We start from the raw sequence: 22,591 nt of genomic DNA, 5'->3' as shown, positions 1-22,591 counted from the left end.
TTATGTCTGAGCAGCAGCAGTGAGTTGTACTTCCTGATAGAAAGCTCGGCAGTGGCGGACTGATATCATCTCGCACCAGCTGGCTCTGTAATAGTTTGTTTACCTGCAGTTGCCATAGCGACACATAGAGCACAGGAAGAAGCCTGTTCCAGATATGGCCACGTTCACATCATCACAATGAACTAGAGCAGAGTAAACTCCGCCGCTGCTGAGAAAATAGTCCCTCAACGTGCGAAGATTCAGGCGATACAAGGTTAGTTTTACTTCTAAAATGATTCTATCAACACAGACATTCACGTGTACAGTCTGGTGTAATAATAGATTTGTTTTGGGTGTTTTGTGGAGTGGGTAAGACTGTTTTTAGTGGCAGGCTAACTATGGCCATTGACTTGCGCTAGCCTAGCATCAATAACCTTTGCAAAGAAAAGGACTGGATGGAATATTTCAAAAAGTATCTCCACACGTCTACAGTACTCTGGCTCACTAGGAAATGAGGCCTATGTCCAAAATTCTGAACTATCCCTTTAAGACTCTCTGAATGCATAAGGTAAGTGATCTTCATAAACCGATATTTGTTTATTATGAATTAAGTCTTTGTTCATGCTTTATTAAGGATCATGTCAGTATAATTATTAATATGTGTTACCTAATATACTGTAACTTCACTCATCTAATATTCTTTATCTGTTAGTATATATTTACAAAAAGGCAGCAGCAGCCATTCTGGACTACAGTACAATGTAAGACTCAGGGCACTGTGGTTTAAAAGATGTAGCTTTAACTTCTGCAGGGTTTTCAGGGCTCGTTCACGGCAACTGAGGTAGATTATTATGAAACTAAACCTGCACATTGGAAGTCGTTATCCAGACAGATTATTTCAGCTCTTAAACATGTTCTACTCAAGGCAGTGCATCTGTGGTAGTTTTATTTTAAGTTTTAACACATGTAAAGTTAAGGTGTTATTTAGATTATTTTTTACTCAAGAAAACATGGAAGTCTATAGCCTTTTTGTACATGGGTGACCACCTAACCCTCTTGTCTCACTTATTCACAGATGCTACATGAAATCTAAAAAGTGAGATTTAAATATATGATCATATTTTTGTCCTCCCAAAGTATGCAAAACTTTTTGGGAGTATTTAATATGTAAAATGCAACCAATGACTGTATAAAGAAATGGACAAATGGAGTGTGACATCAACTATATCATTCGGTTCCAGTCAAATGAAACTCACCAGGCCTGCAGTTATAGGAGCAAATTTGTAGAACGGTTTATATTAGGAATAGGAATTTATTTACAGACAAAACTGTGAAAAATGAAAACATCAGGATCATGTAGAGCGGGTTAATATGATTATTTTAAGACCAAAATGACAAGGCTCACAGCAGCAGTTACAAAGAAAGGTGAGAGTTTTTCAATGTAAAGTCAATTGGAGCCGATGGAGCCGGAAGCGCCCCCATGTTCACTTCTTACTTGAAACATGGGAGCTAGTGAGTTAGCTAGGTCCATTTATATATACAGTCTATAGTTACAACATCTACTAGGGTTAAGGTACACTTCATTTATTGTAGGAACATTTGTGCATTTGCTCCATCTTGTCAAGAACAGTGGTCACGCTAAGTTACTTATCTCCAGATCTTTATAGGTTTGGTCAGGCCCCACTGTGGCTCTCTCGGTTAGGTTGGCTACAGGTCTTTCAATCTCTCTGTGTGTTATGATTAAAACAAACTCTATGATGATCTTAAATTTCCCAAGTCTGTCCCTCTGTTCTACGCTCTGAGGTGGTCACCCTAACTTGTACTGAGGTCATTTGAACACAATGAACTTCTATTTAACGGAGCTGCAGTAGAAATGACTCAAAAACCCCAGTTCTCAGCTGCAATAGCGTTCCCACAGCTCTGTTTGAGTAGTGTGTGTGTGCGTATGTAGCGTTTGTGTGCGTGTGTGTGTGTGTGTGTGCGTGTGTGTGCGTGTGTGTGTGTGTGCGTGCGTGTCATGGCTTGTCCGGGCTCCTTGTCCTCTCGACTGAAGCACATTTCCTTAGGAAACAGAATGCACCTCTTTGGCTGAACCGAGCTGCCAATCACCAGAGACGGAAGCCGGAGCCCCTAGTCCCGCCCACCGCCAGGTCCATGTACTTTATATAAAGTGTGTATATGTGATGTCATATATGTGTGTGTGTTTGCGTGTGTGTGTGTGTGTGTGCGTGGGGACAGTGGATAAGGGCCATGGTCCAGTCCACTCGTAGTTTCCTCATGGATGGAGGGAGGGGATGCGGTTTCCGTGGTGATGAGAGTGAAGTGTCGGTAAACCCAGGAGGGAGGGGCTTAGACCTCTGCTCCTTTCAAGCCGATTCGCTCCTCCTCCTGTCAGTCACTGCTCGGCTTTTTGAGCGAGAAAGCAAAGATGTTGAAATGACCGCTCAACTGCTGAACCTGGAGAACAAACAAAACAAGGCTTGGTAAATGAAAGACTAAACAAGATCCAAATGACATTAGTAATAATGTTAATACATTATTACTTTTACATTATTTTACATTTTCACTTCACAAATAAAGACATTTTTGTGAATAAAGGCATTTCCCTCATGCTGACTGAACTGACATTAGTGTCCTGGACAGTTTATCCAGGTCTGTGATGTAATGCCATTTTGCTTTATTGTACCCGTCTCTAACTGCCCCCTGAGCATTATTGAATTGAGTCTTTGGCATTTTGTGTTATTGATTTATGTCCTCAAATAATTTCATTAATGTTTGTCAGTGCAGTCCCTCAGTCGTCCAGGAAGAGTCCACAGCAAAAGAAATGTAATTCTGTCAACTGTCAAACAGGGGTGTGCAAAAATATTGAAATATCAATATATCATATTGTTTAATTTGTTGGTACAGAATCAATATCGTAGGCTGCTGTATCGATATCAGTAAATGTATTTTTTAGTTGGTTTTACCATATTGTGCTGTGACAGTGCTACTATTTAGTTTAACTTGTTTATGTAATACATTTGTCATAGCCTCTGTTCTAATGACTGAAATGGATGTGTTTCACATCGAGGTAGTGACTTAACAAAGACTTTTACAGCCGTGATTTTTTAGCTTTTATTTTTTACTGAACCGTATCAAATTGTTTTGAAATATATGATATTGAATTGTATCAAATCAAAAGCTCAATGTACCGAGACACGTATTGTATCTTGGCCTATATTTTATGTCATATCAGCAATTTCTTAATGAAACCGAGCCTTAGTCTGAATGCAGTCATGCCACAGAGTATAATCACAAAGTTCTGTCCACATATTTGTGCAGTAATTTAACAAACTCCTGTCAGAACTGAAGAAGCTACTGTACATGGATGAGTGGCAAAACACATTTTTCACTTTTAAACCATTTTATGCAGCTGACAAAAATCGGTTTCCTTTTTGCATTCAATAAAATTGGTTACATCCCTATTAACAAACACATATAACACATTCTTGTGTTCTTACCACAGAGACTCCGTAGTGTATGTGCGCCAGGATGACGGCGGTGGTCCATAGAAACAGGAGCAGGGTCTCGTTGGGGAAGACTCCGGTCACAGCCACCACCACCACGGTCACCATGGGCAACAGCAGCCAGTTCAGAGGCTGGCACCGCGTGTTACTCATCTGACACACAATCAGCTTACACTACAAACACACACACACACAAGCACAGAGAGACAGGCTGAAGAGGGCATGGACAACAACAGAGAATCACCTAAACTACACCATTTTAATAACATCTAAAGGGACATCTCATTTAAAGATGCATTGTGTAACTTGCTTTTCTTCATGGAGATTAGTTATTGATGGTTATTGCTTTGTCTGCAATGTTTCACAGTATGACTTTAAACCTTTCTATCTTCATGGAGACCAAACCAGACTAAGTTACAGGTCCAATCTGTGGAGAGGCAACCCTGCTCACAGTCAGAATGCCCAAGCAACGACAGATTCATAAAAACAAGCAGGTGGCAGACCTTCCACCAGAAAAGTTACACAGTGTACCTTTAAGCATAGAGCTAGATAGCTAGATTCAAAAATTATGTTGGGATTAATTAAATTAAATTCCTTGAGTGCCACTGGAAGTAAGCAAGCAATGAAATCATTTAAAGGGCCAATATCACACTATTTTCTGATATGAGTTATAATGTACTTCATTCACACATGTTTAACACACAAACCCTGCATATTTAAAATAAGTTTTTCTTGCAAACAGAAAACACTTGTCATACAGTAGTACAGGAAGTGCTCCACTTTTAAAATCAAATCACCTTCACTAGAATCGTTTGGATGGTTTTAGCTCATGAATTGCCTCTCTCTGAAGAACTAAAGATAAAAGGAGCTGTTATACTGAAAACTACCACTGCATGACATCACAAAGTGGAACAGAGCATTTTGAGCTTTGGAGATGTTGACAGACTAATGATAAAGAGTTACTCAAACATGCATGAATGAAATAAAACATATGTCCAGGTCTGTTTTTGTTGTAGTAACAGCATTCTAACATGTTTTAAAGCTCACAAGAGCCAAATCTTCGTTATACAAAACCTTATTCTAGGTTGGTCATTTATTACTTTATTATTCATAATCATTGCATTTATATTGCGCCTTTCAAGATACCCAAAGTGCTTTACAGATAATTCTTCTTTCACTCCATACCCAGTGGTGGTAAACTACTATTGTAGCCACAGCTGCCCTGGAGCAGACTGACGGAAGCAAGGCTGCCAGTCTATGCCATCGGCCCCTCTGACCACCACCGCCACTCACATACTCCCACACACACCACTTTCATACTAGACAATGTGGGTGAAGTATTAGTGAAGAGGTCTCTCATCTAAGTTCTGACCAGGCCCGACCCTGCTGAGCTTCTGAGATCTGACAGGATCAGACTTTGACAAACCGTATGACCACACTTGGTGACACTTTAAATCAGCTCATAGTAAAAACATTGGCATACTCACTGTGAGGTTGGCGAAGGCTGTGCCCACCATGAGGTAGAAGATCCTGGGCTGGAGGTTCAGGATGTCGGATGGAGAGAACAGCACCCAGATGGTGGAGAGGAAGAAGAGGAGGACAGGGGAGAGGAAGGGCAGCAGGGCCTCATACAGACTGCTGTGTTTAAGCGTGTTGTTTCTGTAAGCTCTGAGAAAAAAACACAAATAATCACTGCATGAACTTAGCCATGGTATGAAGCAGCTCTTATAGACTTACTTGAGGATATTATAGAGGCTCATGGGCAATGTCACAGTGAAAGAGCAAGCTGCAAACGACAAGAGAGCAGGTCAGAACTTGAATTTTCTGAAATGATTAAAGATGCACGGTCTAACTTTCCTAGTGGAGGGTCCATCACCTGCTTGTTTCTGTGGAGATGTCTTTCCTCTGCCTGGAATGTTCCACAGTATGACATTAAACAGTTCTACCTAACTTTTTTGTTTGTTTTTTTTCACCTAGAAAAATGGCCATTCTGACTGTGAGCGGGGTCGCCTCTCCACAGAGCTGACCTGTAACTTGGTCTGGTTTGGTCTCCATGAAGATAGAAAGGTTTAAAGTCATACTGTGAAATATTCCAGACAAACGATGGTATCTCCATAGAGACAAAAAAAACATATGATGGACCCTGTACCAGAAAAGTTACACAATGCACCATTAATACAGCAGACTATGCCGCCTTACAAAAGAAAAGTGCAGGAACTGTGTATTTTGTGAAAACTGAGTTAAGACCAAAAACACCTTCATAAGACCTGTTTTATTTGGTGACAAAGTTTTTGGCTCAACTCTATCTCCCTTCTGAGAAATCATTCTAATCAAAGCATTAACATCTCCATGGATACAATCAGGCGATGTGCCCTTCACTAGTAAAGTTACATAATGCACCTTCAAACCAAATGTACTGCCTCAGTTGGTACCAAATCCCTGTATCATTTTATTTTCTGATCTGTTATAATGTTGTTTCCTCATCACAAACAGACCTGGACTTGTGTTTTGTTTCATTCACACATTCCTGCATATTTAGGCTATGTTCTCTGTTCCACCTTGTGAAGTCTTGTGGTAATACAGTAAGTGCTCCACTGTGTTTTTAAACTTCATACACCTTCACTAGAATCATTTGGATCATTTCAGCCCTTGAATTGCTACTGAAATGGTAGATGATGAAGTTAAAAGGCAGTTGTTAATTTCAACCACTTCATGACATCACAAGGTGGAACAGAGCATTTTGAGCTTTGGAGGTGCAGACACATTGATAATAAAGTGTTACTCAAACATGTGAATGAAACAAAACACAAGTCCAGGTCTGTTTTTGAGGAGGTAACAACATTATAAACATGACTTAAAGTGCACAAGAGTCCATTTTGGAGACTGCATTACCATATTTTCCGCACTATTAGACGTGCTCTTAAGCCTCCAACCCCATCAAAAACGACCGCGCACCCCACAATCCAGAGCGCCCGATACACGAATCCACTCGGGTGTCCCAGCACGACTTCAGTAAACTACAAAGCCGCCCACACACGGAGTAGACAGCGACCGCACAGCGAAAAACACCCAGACACACTCATCACTCCACGCCGACGAGGAACGGAACGGAGGAACAAACTGAAAAAGCGAGTGCAATGTGCCACTTCTAGACACAAGTGAACAACTGAGTCACTGCGAACACGCCGACAATCCAGCGGTCCCAGACAGCACCCTCCCTACACGCCACAACTGAACAAAGCCCAGAGTCACCGTGAACACCACAAACAAACAAAACCACTCACCCATCACACTGTTGTGTTTCCTTTAAAGTCCAGTGCGGCTTATTTCGTGTTTATTTGCGGAAAATACAGTACCTTTAACATTTTGTAGTTTTCAATATGTAACTAATGCTTTATTTAGTTTGTGAACAATATAGATTAATAACGCTGTACCAAATTTAGCACTGGAGTAAACACATTATTTAAAACACATTATACATCACACAAAAAGGCTCATGTGTGAACCCAGCCTTCGTTGGACAGATACAGACACAGTGTGAGAGACAGAAGTTCATGTACCGATGATCATGAAGGTGAACAGGTCTCTGTACAGGAAGTGAAACAGCATGGGCTGGTACCACGTTTCCACGCCGACCACCGCAGTCACCAGGTACACCAGCGAGATCGTCTACAGGACACAACACACACAAGGCTGTCATCAGAACTTTGGGATTTCATGACTGGCTTTAAGAAAATCTAAATATACTGAAACCAAGCAGAGTGAATATGACGGTCTGGGCTGTTTTGGGATCGGGCAGCTGAAGAAAGGAAATATGGGATTGTTTGTAATCACTGTAAAGCACTTTCTGTTAGATTTTTTATATGAAAAGCGCTTTATAAATAATATTTGATTGAGGGGGACAATGGATAATCTGGGACAATGTTTCAGCAAATGAACTTGTTATTTTATGAGTTGTGACAGACCTCAGTATCATTGTTAAACTTTTGACAATACGACATCACAATGTTGAAGTTATTTTACCATCTGTACTCACCACTAGGCTCATGTCGTAGCCCCAGGGCAGAAACAGGATCCCGGTGTTGTACTTCTCCCAATGGGACAGAATGAAGGAGAACAGCACCACCCAGAGGATGTAGTACAGAGTGACCACGCCCACTCCGCTCTCGCCACGCCCAAATATGGAGTAGACCGTCGCTACGAAGAACACGCAGGTCCAGCTGTCCAGGCCGTGGTCGAACAGCTCCCCCAGTGGCGTGGAGGAGTTGGTTCGTCGAGCTTGTTTTCCATCCACACCGTCTGAATTAAACAGAAAGAAACAGGATAAGTTCACAAGACATCACAACATTTTATCATCTCTGTATTTTAAAACTGAGCTTAAGGACAGGTCAGAATTCAGTGGAAAAAATAGCTGTTGTTGACCTGGTTTACGGTTAATATTTCTGTCATAAACATAGACTGTATGTATAAATGGACATTCAATTGATTTTACATTCTCATCCCTCGCTCTGTGAGACTCGTCATTTTGGTTTTAAAATGTTCGTATTCACCCCCCCTACATAGTCCCAGTGTTTTGATTTCACTATTTTGTCTTTACATAAATTCCGATTCCTGATATGGAACTCGGCCCCGAATTCGCCCTTGTAACTGCTAGCCTCTTGAGCTTCATTTGACTGGAGCCAAACGCTGTGGGTGACATCACACTCCCTTAGTCCACTGCTTTATACAGTCTATGGGCTAAACAGAGGCTGAACCAGGACTAAGCCTAGACTAAACCAGGACTGAACCAGGACTTAGTCAAAGTAAACCAGAACTAAACCAGGACTAAACCAGGACTAAACCAGGACTAAAACCAGGACTAAAAAAGGACTAAAAAAGGACTCAGTCAAAGTAAACCAGGACTCAACCAGGACTCAACCAGGACTCAACCAGGACTCAACCAGGACTCAACCAGGACTCAACCAGGACTCAACCAGGACTCAACCAGGACTCAGCCACAGTAAAACAGGACTAACACTAGCCATTATCTTCATTTCATCCTGAGCAGTTGTGCCCTCTCGCTCTCACATTCTGAGGATAGTTGGAGCAGACAGATCCGCATTCCTTCCTCCCACTATTGAATTTACTACAGCCACAAAGAAATGTCCTTTATTCACGTGAATTCCTTCAACACATCCTGATGAACCCTCATGGAGTGTACACAGACAGCTGTATGCACCGCTTCAGGCCTCTCATGATATTTACTAGATTTTCTTTGCATTTGGGGGGATATTTTCTTATTTTTTCAAGAGTTGATTAAATAATTGATTATAGACAAACTACAAACTTACAAACTAATACTTAAAGGTGTGCTGTGTCTTTCATCTTTTCTGCTTCTATGGATCAGCCATTGCTCTGCCTGAAATGTTCCACAGTACGATATTAAACAGCTCTATCCTACATCACCACTCCACAGATCTGACCTGTACCTTGGCCAGGTCCGGTCTCCATGAAGATAGAAAGGTTGAATACCATACTGTGAAATATTCCAGACAAATTAATAACATCTCCATGGAGAAAAGCAGATTGTAAATCCTGTACCAGAAAATTTACACAGTGCATCTTTTAGTGTTATTCTGCAATTTATCCATTGCATTTCATGTTCTTTTAAAAATATTGCACCTTTAGAATTGTTTTTTGGGGGATAATCTATTAGTCTCAATAATATATTTTATATTTTATTTAGGAGTATCTTGTACTTCAGAATGTGTTACTGTGACGAGCCTATACAGCTTAGTTTAAAAGTTAAACTAAGCTGTTGCCAGAGGCTTAATCCAGTGATTTAAATACCAAATGACTAATGAATGACAAATGACAAATGACTAACTGCTTTGCCCACAATGTTCCACAGTATGTCATTAAACCTATATGTAGCATTTACTAAATTGCAGGTGTTTCCAAAGTGCAAAAATACCTAAAAATTGTGGAATGTTTAGTCCAATGATGTTCATTTGGTCTTCCCATAATTTATGTTAAGAGATTCTTTAGTCAAACCAAGAGTTTGTTTTCATACCTGACAGTTTCAACTGTGAAATGTTTAGTTGAGTCTAAAGACTCAAAAAAGACTTATGACTAATGTTATTTATGTGGGACTTGTTTAACAGCACAGATCAGCTCATCTGCTGTAGTTCTAGTTCAGTCAGTTCTTTATGGTCAAATTGTGTTAAAATAAACCCTCAGACAGAGCAGAGCCTACAGCCTACAGACAGCAAATGTCCAGTGAATACTGATGACATCAGCTACAAAGTACAAATGTATTCTAGGCCGGGGTGGCCAAAGTTTTTCTCTCGGAGAGCCAAGATCAATGTGCATTAGAGTCGAGGGCCAAACCAAATGACAACTTACACAGAAAAATGTTCTGCAAAGAAATGTAGGATTAATTTGACTTGAAATATAACAGGCCTCCTTCCCATTGATCTTCTGTCTTTTCAATACAAACCTGAATCAAAATAGATCATGTCAGAGCCCCCTTGCAGGTGTGTTTGACCCGTAAGCCCCACTTTGGGCACTCCTGTTCTAGACAGTCTTAACATCTCCATAGAGACAAGCCCTCTACCAGGAAAGTTACACGGTGCACAGTGTACGGTGGAATAGTGTTTTGTACATTCCTCTGTCATATTTGTAAAGGGAGGGTTCTGTGTTGGTATCTGTTCTCTTTAAGTGTGATTCATTTGCATTGTGCAGTGTTGCAGAGTTCCCAGAGAGGACACAGATGTGGAGGTCAGAGCTCACCCAGAGTGTAGGCCAAGAAGTTAAAAATGCCTGCAGCCACCCAGACCCAGCTGGGAACGTGCACATGTCCGGCAGCTGAAACACACAGGGAGAAGCACGGTCAGACGAAAGTAACAGTATATTCACATAGATCAGAGCTTCATTCAAAACACCCAAATCACACCATTTTCTGTTCTTTGTTCTAATGTTGTTTCCTCATCACAAACAGACCTGGAGTTGTGTTTTGGTTCATTCACACATGTTTAACGCACAAACCCTGCATGTTTAGGCCGAGTTCTTCTCTCAAATTAAAAACGCTCTGCTCTGTTGCACCCTGTGATGTCATGTGGTAATACACTATCTGTGGTGATACACTGTCACTGCCCTGAAATTGCCTATCTCCACTGATCTAGGTAAAAGGTAACTGTTAATGTGAAACCTAACATGACATTACAGGATAGAATAGAACGTTATGAGCTTTGGAGATGTAGACAGACTAATAATAAAGTGTTACTCAAACACTGTAAATGAAACAAAACACAAGTCTAGCTCTGTTTTTGAGGAGGGAGCAATTTAAACATGGCTTAAAGCTCACAAGAATCCATTTAGTGTAATATAGGACAGATTAAAACTAAATATTATATCTTTTGAATAAGAAAAAGTCCTCAAGATGTTGAAACCCATGAATTGATAACATGATATTTTAAATATCTAAAAAAGAAAATGAACAAATTAAGTTTTAACCTGATGATTTCTATTAGTGACAAGGCATTTACCGTATTTTCCGCACTATACGGCGCTCTGGTTGATAAGGCGCATCCAAATGGTCTATTTTCAAACTTTTTTCACAAATAAACTGCACCGGACTATAAAGGAAACACAACAGTTGCATGGGTGAGTGGGACTTTGTTTGGCGTGTTCACGGTGACTCTGGGCTTTGTTCAGTTGTGGCGTGTAGGGAGGGTGCTGTCTGGGACCGCTGGATTGTCAGCGTGTTTCGCAGTGACTCAGTTGTTCAGTTGTGTCTAGAAGCGGCACATTGCACTCGCTTTTTCGGTTCGTTCCTCCGTTCCGTTCCTCATCGACGTGGAGTGATGAGTGTGTCTGTGGGTGTTTGTCGCTGTGTGGTCGCTGTTTGTTCCGTGTGTGTTTGCATGTTCTGCGGGTGGTGCGGCATTGTAGTTTACTGAAGTCGTGCTGGGAGTGGATTCGTGTATGGGGTGCTCTGGATTGTGGGGAGCAGTCGTTTTTTGATGGGGTTGGAGGCTTAAGAGCGCATCCTATAACCCGGAAAATACAGTATGTAATTTGAACAATATTATTCTGTATTAAAAGTTGCACAAAGTAGCTTTTTAGTTGGGGGTCCGTCACCTGCCTGTTTCTATGGAGATGTCATTGCTCCAGGAATGTTCCACAGTGTGACATTAAACAGCTTTACCTTACTTTTATTAAATTACAGGTGGTTTTATAGCTCAAAAATCCCTATAAAAACAGACATTCTGGCTGTGAGCAGGGTCGCTTCTCCACAGATCTGACCTGTAACTTAGTCTGGTTTAATCTCCATGAAGATAGAAAGGTTTAAATGCCATACTGTGAAACATTCCAATAACATCTCCATGGAGAAAAGCACCTGACGGATCCTCCACCAGAAAAGTTACGCAATGTACCATTAAATATTATTATCATTGTCATTGGAATGTTGTGATGTCATGTGAAACCCACACCTACAAACACAGCAATGTTTTGTCCCTTAAATGATTAACTACAGCTCCACTAATGTACAACACATGTTTTACTGGTACATTGATATAATTATGTCTTATTTCACACCAGTCTCTATTTATTTAGAATTTATTACTACAATTTATATATATATTTTTTTTCATCTTTGTTATTATATTATATTGTGATGTGTGAGCTCCTGCGTCCAAATCATTTCCCTTGTGGATCAATAAAGTTTGTCCGAGTCCAAGTCCAAGTGTGACGTCATAGGTTAGGGTTACCATGGTGCAATAATCAGGACACGATAGCGCCATGGTAACGGACTTTGGCTTTACAACTCGACATTCAGGTCAACAGAAGACAAGAAATTTCCCCGAACAGCTTTGTGTAAATTAAAGAACTAACATATCTAACATATAACTTATATATTCATGTCTAACCAGGATATCGGCTGAATCGATATTTAGAAGCAGATACTCAATACCAGTATTGATTCGGGGCATCCCCATTTAGGACTAGTAACATCAAATTGAGTATTTATTCAATATTATGTCAGAAGAATGAGTGAACTTACAAGACGCTGTGAAATCAAAGTCAAAGTAGGACAACATGACGAAGTTCAGGACGAGGAGCATGAACCCGGTGAACGTGATGAGGTTTGGAGCCAGCCATGTGGGTAAAAACTGTCACAAAATACACAATACACAATACACAGTACACAAGTTAGAAATATCATATAATATTGAGTTTTAACACCTATAATAGTAAACAGTGTGGACTGAGAAAATATTTAAGTTAAGAATTGCATTCCAAAATGTATAATATTATACTTATTATGATGTATAATATTATTATGATGTGTTTGAAATCGGGCTGGGCCATAGATCTGGTATCATTTAGAAGTATAATACACAGGCAACGATACAATACGTATCTCGATACAGTGAGCTTTCTATTCAATATGATATATTTCAAATTGATTCGATACAGTTCAATAAAAAATAAAGGCTAAATCATGGCAGTGATACTAAAAGTCTTGTCAAGAACTGATAAACCACTTCCTGTGCAAAGTTCATATGAAACACAAACATTTGTTCATTCAAACAGTGAAAATGTCAAATGTGTCGCATAATTGAGTTTCCTTCCTCTAAACAAGCAACAAAACTGTAGCTGTAATGAAATCACTTAGTAAAACATACCAAAAAATACTCTTGGGGATATATCGATACAGCAGCCCATGATATCGATACTGTATTGTCACATTAAATAATATGATATATCGATATTTTTGCACAGCCCTGCTGGGCTGTATCTCTTTTTTTGCACACACTGGATGATTATCGATTTTAATCAAAGTTGGAGGAAGGACTGCTGGTCTTTCAAACAGGAGAAGCTCTTCACATTTTTATTCTGATCATGTTATTATTCTGAAGAAACTGTAAACTGCCTTCAGTCACATTTGCACAATATCCCCGCTTTGTCAGAAGTAAACTGTTTCACAATAATCCTTGATTTTACAATTTCTCAATTTTTCAGAATCTCGAGTATTAAAAATGTGAATTAATTGAATTCATTTGTCTAATTGCCCAGCCATAGTTTGAAATGAAAATTCAAAGAGCAATAGACTTCAAATCCCAGTGGTACTGTAAATTATAATACATGACAAATGCTGTAAGCGCAGGATCCAACACTGTTATCTAATATCATCTTGGCATACTAGTACTTATTACATTTCATCAGATCCAAATCCCTCATTAATTTTGCAACACAGAGACTTAAGTCAAGTCTAGACTCGGAGCAGAGTACTCACCTTCACTACACAGTTCCAGAACGGGTGCATGACATAAACAGACAGAGGGTTTGTGTCCACGGCGCTGTACTGCAACGAAAACAAAACACACAAACAACAAATGTTTCATTCACGATCATTTAAAAGACCCAGATTACACTGTGTGTTGTTTAATCATCACAAACAGACCTGGAGCTGTGTTTGTTTCATTCACACATGTTCAACACACAAACCCTGCACATTTAGGCTGAGTTCATGTCTCAAATTAAAAAACACTGTTCCACTTTGTGATGTCATGTGGTAATACAGGAAGTGCTTTACTGTGTTCTTAAACTTCATACAGCTTCACTAGAATCTTTTGGATAATTTCAGCTCTAGAATTCCCAATCTCTACTGACCTAAAGGTAAAAGAAAGTGTTAACTTGTAGACAGACTTATAATAAATTGTTACTAAAAAACATGTGTGAAAAAAAAAAAACACAACTACAGTGTGTTTTTGATGAGGTAAGAGGATTCTAATGTGTTTTAAAGCTCACGAGAGTCCTTTTAAAGTACACAGGGAAATGGTTTACTGGATATTCTTGGCACATTTGTCAACACGCACTTCAAAACGAAACTGATTCCATGAAGTAACTTTATCCAGGCATCTCAACCAGTCCAGCCACTCTCTGATGTCACTGTGAGCTACTGTCATTTCAGAGCTCAGCGAAAGGCTTTTACATATTTTTGATTTCACAAATATTTCAATCATAGACATTAGGGCTGGGAATCGCAGGCTCGCTCACAATTCGATAAAATACTAGATACATATGGGGCAACACATAATAATAAATGATAATCAATATATTGTACATGATACTCTCTGTTTTGGTATTTTTTTAGAACATTTCTCTGTTAAACCACTATTAGTGCAAAGTTAATACATCTACTTTAAATGATCAAAATACAATCATAGTGCTATCACAATTTTTTTTTTTAAATACCAAAAAAATATTATTGGCGATATATCGATACGACAGCCCATGATAATGATGTTGTATCACCAAATTTAGAATCACGATTGGGGTGAAACGATACACAATTTCCACAAGACAAGATGAGAGACGAGATTAAATCCACAAAAACAAGACAAAACAAGACAATTTTGAAATAATTTATAGTAAAATAATGAGTAATCCCATTTGCAGTTTTAGCCTAATGATTTCTAATTTCATATTTTTGCTGTAATAGTAGATCTTCTTTTTGGAACCAGAAGAGATGTCCCTTACAATCCCTGAACTCTTTTTGTCTAAATTAGATGTAAACTAAATGGAAAACAATCTCAAGAGATCGATTTCCTCTTTTGTGCACGATCTTGTGACAGTTTTATGTCACGAGATCTTGTCCCATTCCCGATCACGATGCATCGATATTTCAATATTTTTGCACAACCCTATTAGACAAACAAAGTCCCTGGAAACTTACGGTGATTTTATTGTCACAACTTCTGAAACAGAGAACACTTATCAATATAAATACAGCTGTTCTGAGGAAATGAGATGTATGGCTGCCTGCTTTTACCTGCAGCTCTTCTGACCACCATCAACAAACACACACCAAGGTTTACATACAAGCAAAGTGAGTGAAGTGTTTTGCTCAAAGAAACAACAGAAGTATGCTGGTAGCAGAAAATGGGTTTGGTCAATGGGGAAACTCATCTAACAACCAAACTAGTGCCACAGCGGCGACATTACATGAAATTATGAAAACACCATAATGTACTAATGATCTAACTTAAAGCTTTGTTTCCCAAAGACTCAGCCGTGATGTTCAGGTGGGTTGCAAGAGAGAGTTTTTGGGTTGTCTTGTCACGATCTGCATGTAGGTCTGTGATATACACTTCTGACACATGAGAGAGCGAGTGAGTCAGCAAATATATTATCTGGATCAACATTTGGTGAGAATTTCCTGTCCTCAGTAGGGCCAGTGTTTCTCTGTTTATTCCTTTTACTACTATATATCTGTGTGAATTTGGATTTTCTGTGCTCACAAAAATGAAGACAAAACAGAGAAACAGACTGAACACTGCTCCTGATCTGCTGCTGCGTCTCCTCCTGCACTTGGACTGAACACCGGGTGTGTTCAGTCCGGGTGTGTTCAGTCCTGCACCCGGGACTGTGTTAGGGACTGAACACAGGCCCGAACACATCACCTTATGATGTCATGAAGTGTTTTCATTTTCAACTTTACTTTTTGTTCAGTAAAGATTGTCAATTCAACCAAATGTATCTAGTGAAGGTGTATGCTGTAGAGGTAAGATCTTAAGACCGAGCCCAAGCCCGACCCGACCCGACCCGAAATTCGGGTCAGGTCGGGCCTAAAATGTCAATCATTACTTCGGGTCGGGTCGGGCTCGGGCTTCAAATAAATATATGTTTATAAAATGTATGCTAAAACGATGTGTGGATACTAAACTAAGGAATACTTGTTATAAAATAAATAATATGGATAAAACAGAGAAGTAATGTAATGTAATTGCTATTTAACTACTAAACAGGATCCGCAGAGCCAGAGCTCTGCGCACGTGAACGCCCCCTCTTAATTTAATAATCTTCCCCTCCGCAAGTCTGCATCTATTTTGACCTGGTATCCCCAATATGGAGGAGCAAGAAGTTAAACTAAAGGCAGGAGAACTGAAAAGACAAACACGCACCGGTAAGAGTGAGGTGTGGAAAAGCTTCAAATTGATTGTTGAAAATGCTACAGAAACTTGCGTTGGCTTCGCTGAATGTCGTCAATGTGGCGCTTTGCTTTCATACGAGAGCAAAAAGACGCTGAGCACTGCTCCTCCTCCCGAGTCCTCACAAATAAAATATGACATTTCGGGTTTGCTTCGGGCTCGGGCCTGCAAATCAAGTTAATTGGTCGGGCTCGGGCCGGGTCGGGTTTTAATACCCGCGGGCCGGGTCGGGTCGGGCTGGATTTTTTAGGCCCGATCTCACCTCTAGTATGCTGTTGTAACCTGTATTTCAATATGACATCACAAGGTGGAGCAGAGTGTTTTCTGTGAGAACAACTCTATGTGCAGAGTTTGTGTGTTAAACATGTGAATGAAACAAAACACAGCTCCAGCTCTGTTTGTGATGAGGACACAACATTAGAACACAGATCAGAGAACAGTGTCACATGGAATCTATAAAAACACTTTATAACTTCAGTTTTACAGCTTCCATTATAATGCCATTCCTAAACTTAAGCTTTGTCACAACCCACAGGCAATTTGAGAGCAAGAAGAACACGTTTGTTATGAAAATACAGACGGTCCCTGAGTTTTCTTTAACATCCACTTATCATAACATCCATATCATGAAACAGACCTTTGAGAAATAAGGGCTGTAAGGAAGTGACTCTTAAAAAAAAATTATACCAAGTACTTAAAGCTGTTTTTGTGTTCGTTTAGCAATCCTCACTTCTGTTTTTGCTTCTATATTAAAAGTTCTATATTACACAAAAGTGACTCTTGTGAGCTTTAAGTCATGTTCTAATGTTGTTTCCTCCTCAAAAACAGACCAAAAACAGACCTGGAGTTGTGTTTTGTTTCATTCACATGTCTGAGTAACACTTTATTATGAGTCTGTTTACATCTCCAAAGCTCAAAATGCTCTGTTCCATCTTGTGATGTCATGAAGTGGTAGTTTTGAAGTTAAAATCTACCTTTTGCTTTTAGTTCAGAAGAGATTGGCAGTTCCAGGGCTGAAATGATTAAGTATTTCTGAGCAATAAAACCACCTGTAATTGCCTAAATGTAAAGTAGAGCTGTTTAATGTCACACGAACATTCTAGGCAGAGCAATGACATCTCCATAGAAACGAGAAGGTGATGGACCCCAGCCATTAAGTTACACAGCCACAGTTCACCTTTAAACAAGTGTGAATGAAACAAAACACAAACAAAAAACAACAAATAGTGTCATATTGTCCCTTTAACGCATCAGCTCAAATAGGATGTGTTTGAAATCTCCCATGTGCGCTGAAGTCTTAACAGGTCGTTTCATATTTGTCAGGCCCACGTCCAGAGAATCAATATAAAAACAATGTCCTTTATACAATTCAATCAGTCATCCTCTCAGATTCAGTTCTTGAGGAGCCTGAGTCATTCTGAAAGCAATTACTGGAAACAGGCCCCTCATGACAAACAGCTCTGGGGGCCAATTTCACACAGTAATCAACAGTGTGGAGTGTGCCGTGCCTTTTAAGGACAAGTACAGTGATAGAGCTACAAGGACCAAGACAGAACAGAAGGAAATTATTAGATTATGTATTAAAAGGCCCATGTGACGCTATTCATAGATGTTTAACACACAAACCCTGCACATTTAGGCCGAGTTCTTCTTTCAAACATGAAAAAAACCACTCTGATCCACCTTGTGATGTCATGTGGTAATACAGGAAGTGCTCCACTGTGTTTACAAACTCCATACACCTTCAGTAGACTCATTTGGATGACTGAGGGTACCCCGGGTTTGACTACTGCAAATTTACAACTTTTTTAAGACATTTTTAAGACCACTTAAATGAAAATGAAGACCAACATCGCACCCGTATGCAGGCGAAAAACACCCGATCCAATTCTAATAATGACCATTACTCAATGCTTCAAATAACAAAAAATACTTTTATTATAAAATCTCATTTAGAACTAGGGCTGGTATCATTAAGAAGTTGCCGATACGATAAATACCTCGATACACAGGCCACGATACGATACATTAGGGGTGTGCAAAAATATCAAAATATGGATATATCGTATCGTTTAAAGTGATGATACAGTATCGATATTGTGGGCTGCTGTATCGATACACCACCAAGAGTATTTTTTGGTTTATTTTACTAAAGTATTTTGTTGCAGCTACAGTTTTGTTGCTTGTTTAGAGGAAGGAAACTCATTTATGTGACACATTTGACATTTGCACTGTTTTGATGAATAAAATATTTGTGTTTCATATGAACTTGAACAAGAAGCGGTTTAACAAAGACGTTAGTATCACAGTCAAGATTTAGCCTTTATTTTTTACTAAACCGTATGGAATCGATTTGAAATATATCGTATCGAATCAAAAGTGCACTGTATCAGGATATGTATCGTATTGTGGCCTATGTATCAAGGTATGTATCGTATCGGCACCTACTTAATGATACCCAGCCCTACGACACATATCTCGATACAGTGCACTTTCGATTCGATATGATATAGTTCAAATCGATTTGATACAGTTCAATAAAAAAAAAAAAAGTTAAATCATGCTGAAAGTCTTTGTTAAATCACTTCTTGTGCAAAGTTCATATGAAACAAAAACATTTCAATCATCAAAACAGTGAAAATGTCAAATGTGTCACATAAACCAGTTTCCTTCCTCTGAACAAACAACAAAACTGTAGCTGCAACAAAATAATTTTGTAAAATATACCAAAAATATACTCTTGGCAATATATTGATACAGCAGTCTCTGATATCGATACTGTATCATCACATTAAACAGTACGATATATAGATTTTTCTATATTTTTGCACACCCCTATTTAGAACTCATTTATAGCCGTATGCATCGCTTGTAAATGGCCAAAAAATCATTTATAACATTCTGACAAGACAAACTAAGTATTGTTTGCACATACTCCAAATTAAATATTCATTCATGTTGCTGTTTTTTTTTCCTCCCTTCGTTTAACTTTGCACTGCAGCCCGGGTGAGTAAACAAAAAAATAGGCTAATGAAATTTAAGACCTTTGTGAAAAAAAAAACAAGACTTGGACAACATCATTTAAGACTTTTTAAGGCCTTAATTTAGGAACATGAAATTTAAAACCTTTTTAAGACTTTGAAGACCCCACAGCTGCCCTGTCAGTCCTGGAATTGCCAATCTACTAAACTAAAAGTTAAAGGAGCTGTTCACTTGGAAAGTACTGCTTCTTGTTCAGATGTAAACGGTGAATGAAACAAAACACAACACCAGGTATGTTTCTGAGGAGGTAACAATGTTCCAACATGACTAAAAGCTCACAAGAGTCAATTAAAAAAGGGTTAATCAGGGTTAGTGTTTTAGCGGCAATAGTAAATGAACAGTAATTCTAACAAATAAACGAAAAATAACTCGCTCATCCATCCAATAATGTCTTTTGTTAATGGCTGTTATTAGCCCAATGACACAAGATCATAATGGATTGAGAACCTTCAACTCTAGCCCTCTATTACATTACAGCTATCTCAGTTTCAGTTTAGTTTATTTGTCATTTGCAGTATGAAAAGCACTTTGGAAAAGTGGTGCGAGGAGCATTCACACACATGCACAGACAAATGAAAACATATTAACAACACAAATCACAGAATATGAACCCATGGAAAAGACGCAATTAAAACACCTTTTAGTCAAAGATTTTAAAAAAGTACATAAATAAATACATATAAAGTGCCCGCTGCAGTTTTAAAGCGCATGTTTAAAGTGATCACTCTCTGTGGACGAGATGTAGTGGAGAATTAAGGTGATCAGACGTTCCTGTTTACCCGGGACAGTCCCATTTCTGAGCCCTGTGTCCCCTGTCCCAGCAGATTTATACAAAACCAGTGATTTGTTTTATAAAAGAAATGTTGCAGGTGTCCTTATTTTGGACCAGTTTGATCCCTGCCAACAGTAAAAAGAGGCATAAATTGTCATTTGTTTAGGTAAAATACAGAAAAGCTGCTTAAAAATGACAAAAACACCCCAAGGACCCAAAGATATTTTTTGTTAGACCTTCTGCCTGGAGAGGTGATCGAAAAAGCAGACAGATACCTTTTTAAGACTCTGACTTTAGCATCAAAAAAAGCAATAACAAGAAGCTGGTTTAAAAAGGACCCACCGTCAGTGAACCAGTGACTTGACATTATAGAAGAAATCTACTCCATGGAACGACTGACTTTTCTCAGAGGACATTTCTTCATTAAACACTGGACAAAATGGTTGAAATATAAACAAAAAGAGACTTGACTTCTATATCCTTATAACAACGGAACAGTGCCCCAGGTTTTTGTTTTTGTATTTGTTTGTTTCTCAAAGCTTGAAAAACTGAATAAATAAAAAGTAAAAAAAATAAAAATAAAAAATTACAAAAACACAAAGAAAATATGACTATACTGAGTCACAGAGAGAATACCAATTTTCCTTAATTACCCACTCATTTCACAATGTTATTATTACCAACCACACCAAACCGAGTGTCCCAGTTTTTGATTTTGAAATTCCGGTGGTCACCCTATGCATAATCTTATATATGTCTATAGTTAGTCTGTCCACAATCAATCTTAGTGTGTTTATTCTGGGTATGAATCAGTTGCCATCTTCCTTAAACATGATGGGTCCAACTGAAAAGGCTCTTTGTCTCCTCAGGCACGAGGATGACATGCTTAATGACTTTTTTACTACATTTTTGTTTACTACAGATTGGATTTGGGTTGAATGGGTTCATCTGTTCACTGTGACATGTCATAGCGTGAAATTGACACTAAGTCAAATATTACTCACTTAATCATTATGAAAGTAGAAGTGTAGCAAGATTTAATCACACATTAGGCAGTTTTTCCCTGGTTTGTGTTGGTTGGTAATAATAAAATCGTGAAAGTGAGTGTTAATTGAAAATTGTTCTGCACTCAGCACTAATGCAAGTCAATACAGTCACATTTTCTTTGTGTTTTTGTCATCTTTAAGCAGCTTTTCTGTATTTTACCTAAACAAATGACAGTTTATGCCGCTCTTTACTGTTGGCAGGGATCAGATTGGTCAAAAATAGGGACACCTGGGACATTTCTTGTATAAAACTGGGACAAATCACTGGTTTTGTACAAATCTGCTGGGACAGAGGACACAAGGCTCAAAACTGGGACTGTCCCGGGTGAATACTGACGACTGATCACCTTGTTCAACACAGCAAAATAATACAAAAGAGCAAGAAATGATTCGCATATACGTTATTCCCCAATCTAATTTACATTTATTCTAAGGAGACTACAGACTTCATGGCAGAATTGTTGTGAAACGATACAATTAGAAAATGAATTTAACGTTTGAAATACACAAAAGAGACATTATAGGTATAGTAAAAGGCTTCATAGTGTCAGATTACTCGTGATACGCGTGGGTCTGTTCATACACACTGGTTTGTAGCAGGGTCTTGACAGCTAGCTCTTCTCACATACACACACACACCACACACACACACACTAGCGGCTAACATGCTAACGCTGCAGTCTTACCTTGTATTTATCGAAACCCGCAAGTTGCTCCTGAGTGACATAATTGTACAGAACCATGTTGATGCCCGATGGCTCTTCAGACTATAAACGTGTGTTTTATCTCGCTTTAGACACTCGATCGCCCACTGCTAGCTGCCAAGTGCGAGCACCATCTATGTAGCTTAGCCGCTGTAGAAGGTTCACGCCGGCTGAGGAAACGATGAGGCTCAAGGCAAGCTAGAGAGCGCTGCATTCCGTTTCCTTAGCTACTGCGGCGGCCATCTTGAGATTGTAGAAGCAGCTACTATAATGTAAATGAAAATGAATTTATTAAAGGGTTTAAATTGGCATATTACGGAATATTTGGGGCGACAGTAGCTCAGTTGGTGGAGTGTTTGGCCACTGATCCGAAGGTTGGAGGTCTGAATCACACTCTCATCATTGGTTGAGCGGTCAGATTAATAAATCAAAAACCGGGACACCCCCGGTGACTCACACCAGACAAATCTGGAACTATAGTAAGATTAAAATGAGAGTCTCAATTTTGTCTTCTGGGCTTATAAAAATTATATATATTTGAGCAGCATTTTTTTCCCTCTGG

General features: G+C 39.1%; 1 protein-coding gene across 2 annotated transcripts; it reads right to left on the bottom strand.

Annotated features, from left to right (window-relative positions):
• Positions 1-415: 415 nt before the first annotated feature.
• On the bottom strand, positions 416-22,335 carry selenoi (selenoprotein I). Of its 2 annotated transcripts, none has more exons than XM_055149676.1 (10): positions 22,012-22,328; positions 13,768-13,836; positions 12,532-12,640; positions 10,257-10,331; positions 7,522-7,784; positions 7,046-7,154; positions 5,223-5,271; positions 4,973-5,153; positions 3,480-3,659; positions 416-2,436 (listed from the first exon to the last, which is right to left on the bottom strand). In XM_055149676.1, the coding sequence occupies exons 1-10, from the start codon at positions 22,066-22,068 to the stop codon at positions 2,329-2,331; spliced, it is 1,200 nt and encodes a 399-aa protein (XP_055005651.1). In that variant the 5' UTR covers positions 22,069-22,328; the 3' UTR covers positions 416-2,328. The 2 variants fall into 2 exon arrangements, with proteins under 2 accessions (XP_055005651.1, XP_055005652.1); XM_055149677.1 differs by having other exon boundaries at positions 2,371-2,436; positions 22,012-22,335.
• Between the last annotated feature and the right edge of the window lie 256 nt (positions 22,336-22,591).

Source organism: Boleophthalmus pectinirostris, unplaced genomic scaffold (assembly GCF_026225935.1).
Source record: "Boleophthalmus pectinirostris isolate CB_2022bp ecotype Guang Dong unplaced genomic scaffold, ASM2622593v1 HiC_scaffold_13, whole genome shotgun sequence".
NCBI classification, from domain to species: domain Eukaryota; kingdom Metazoa; phylum Chordata; class Actinopteri; order Gobiiformes; family Gobiidae; genus Boleophthalmus; species Boleophthalmus pectinirostris.
This window is presented reverse-complemented; position numbering and strand designations above follow the sequence as displayed.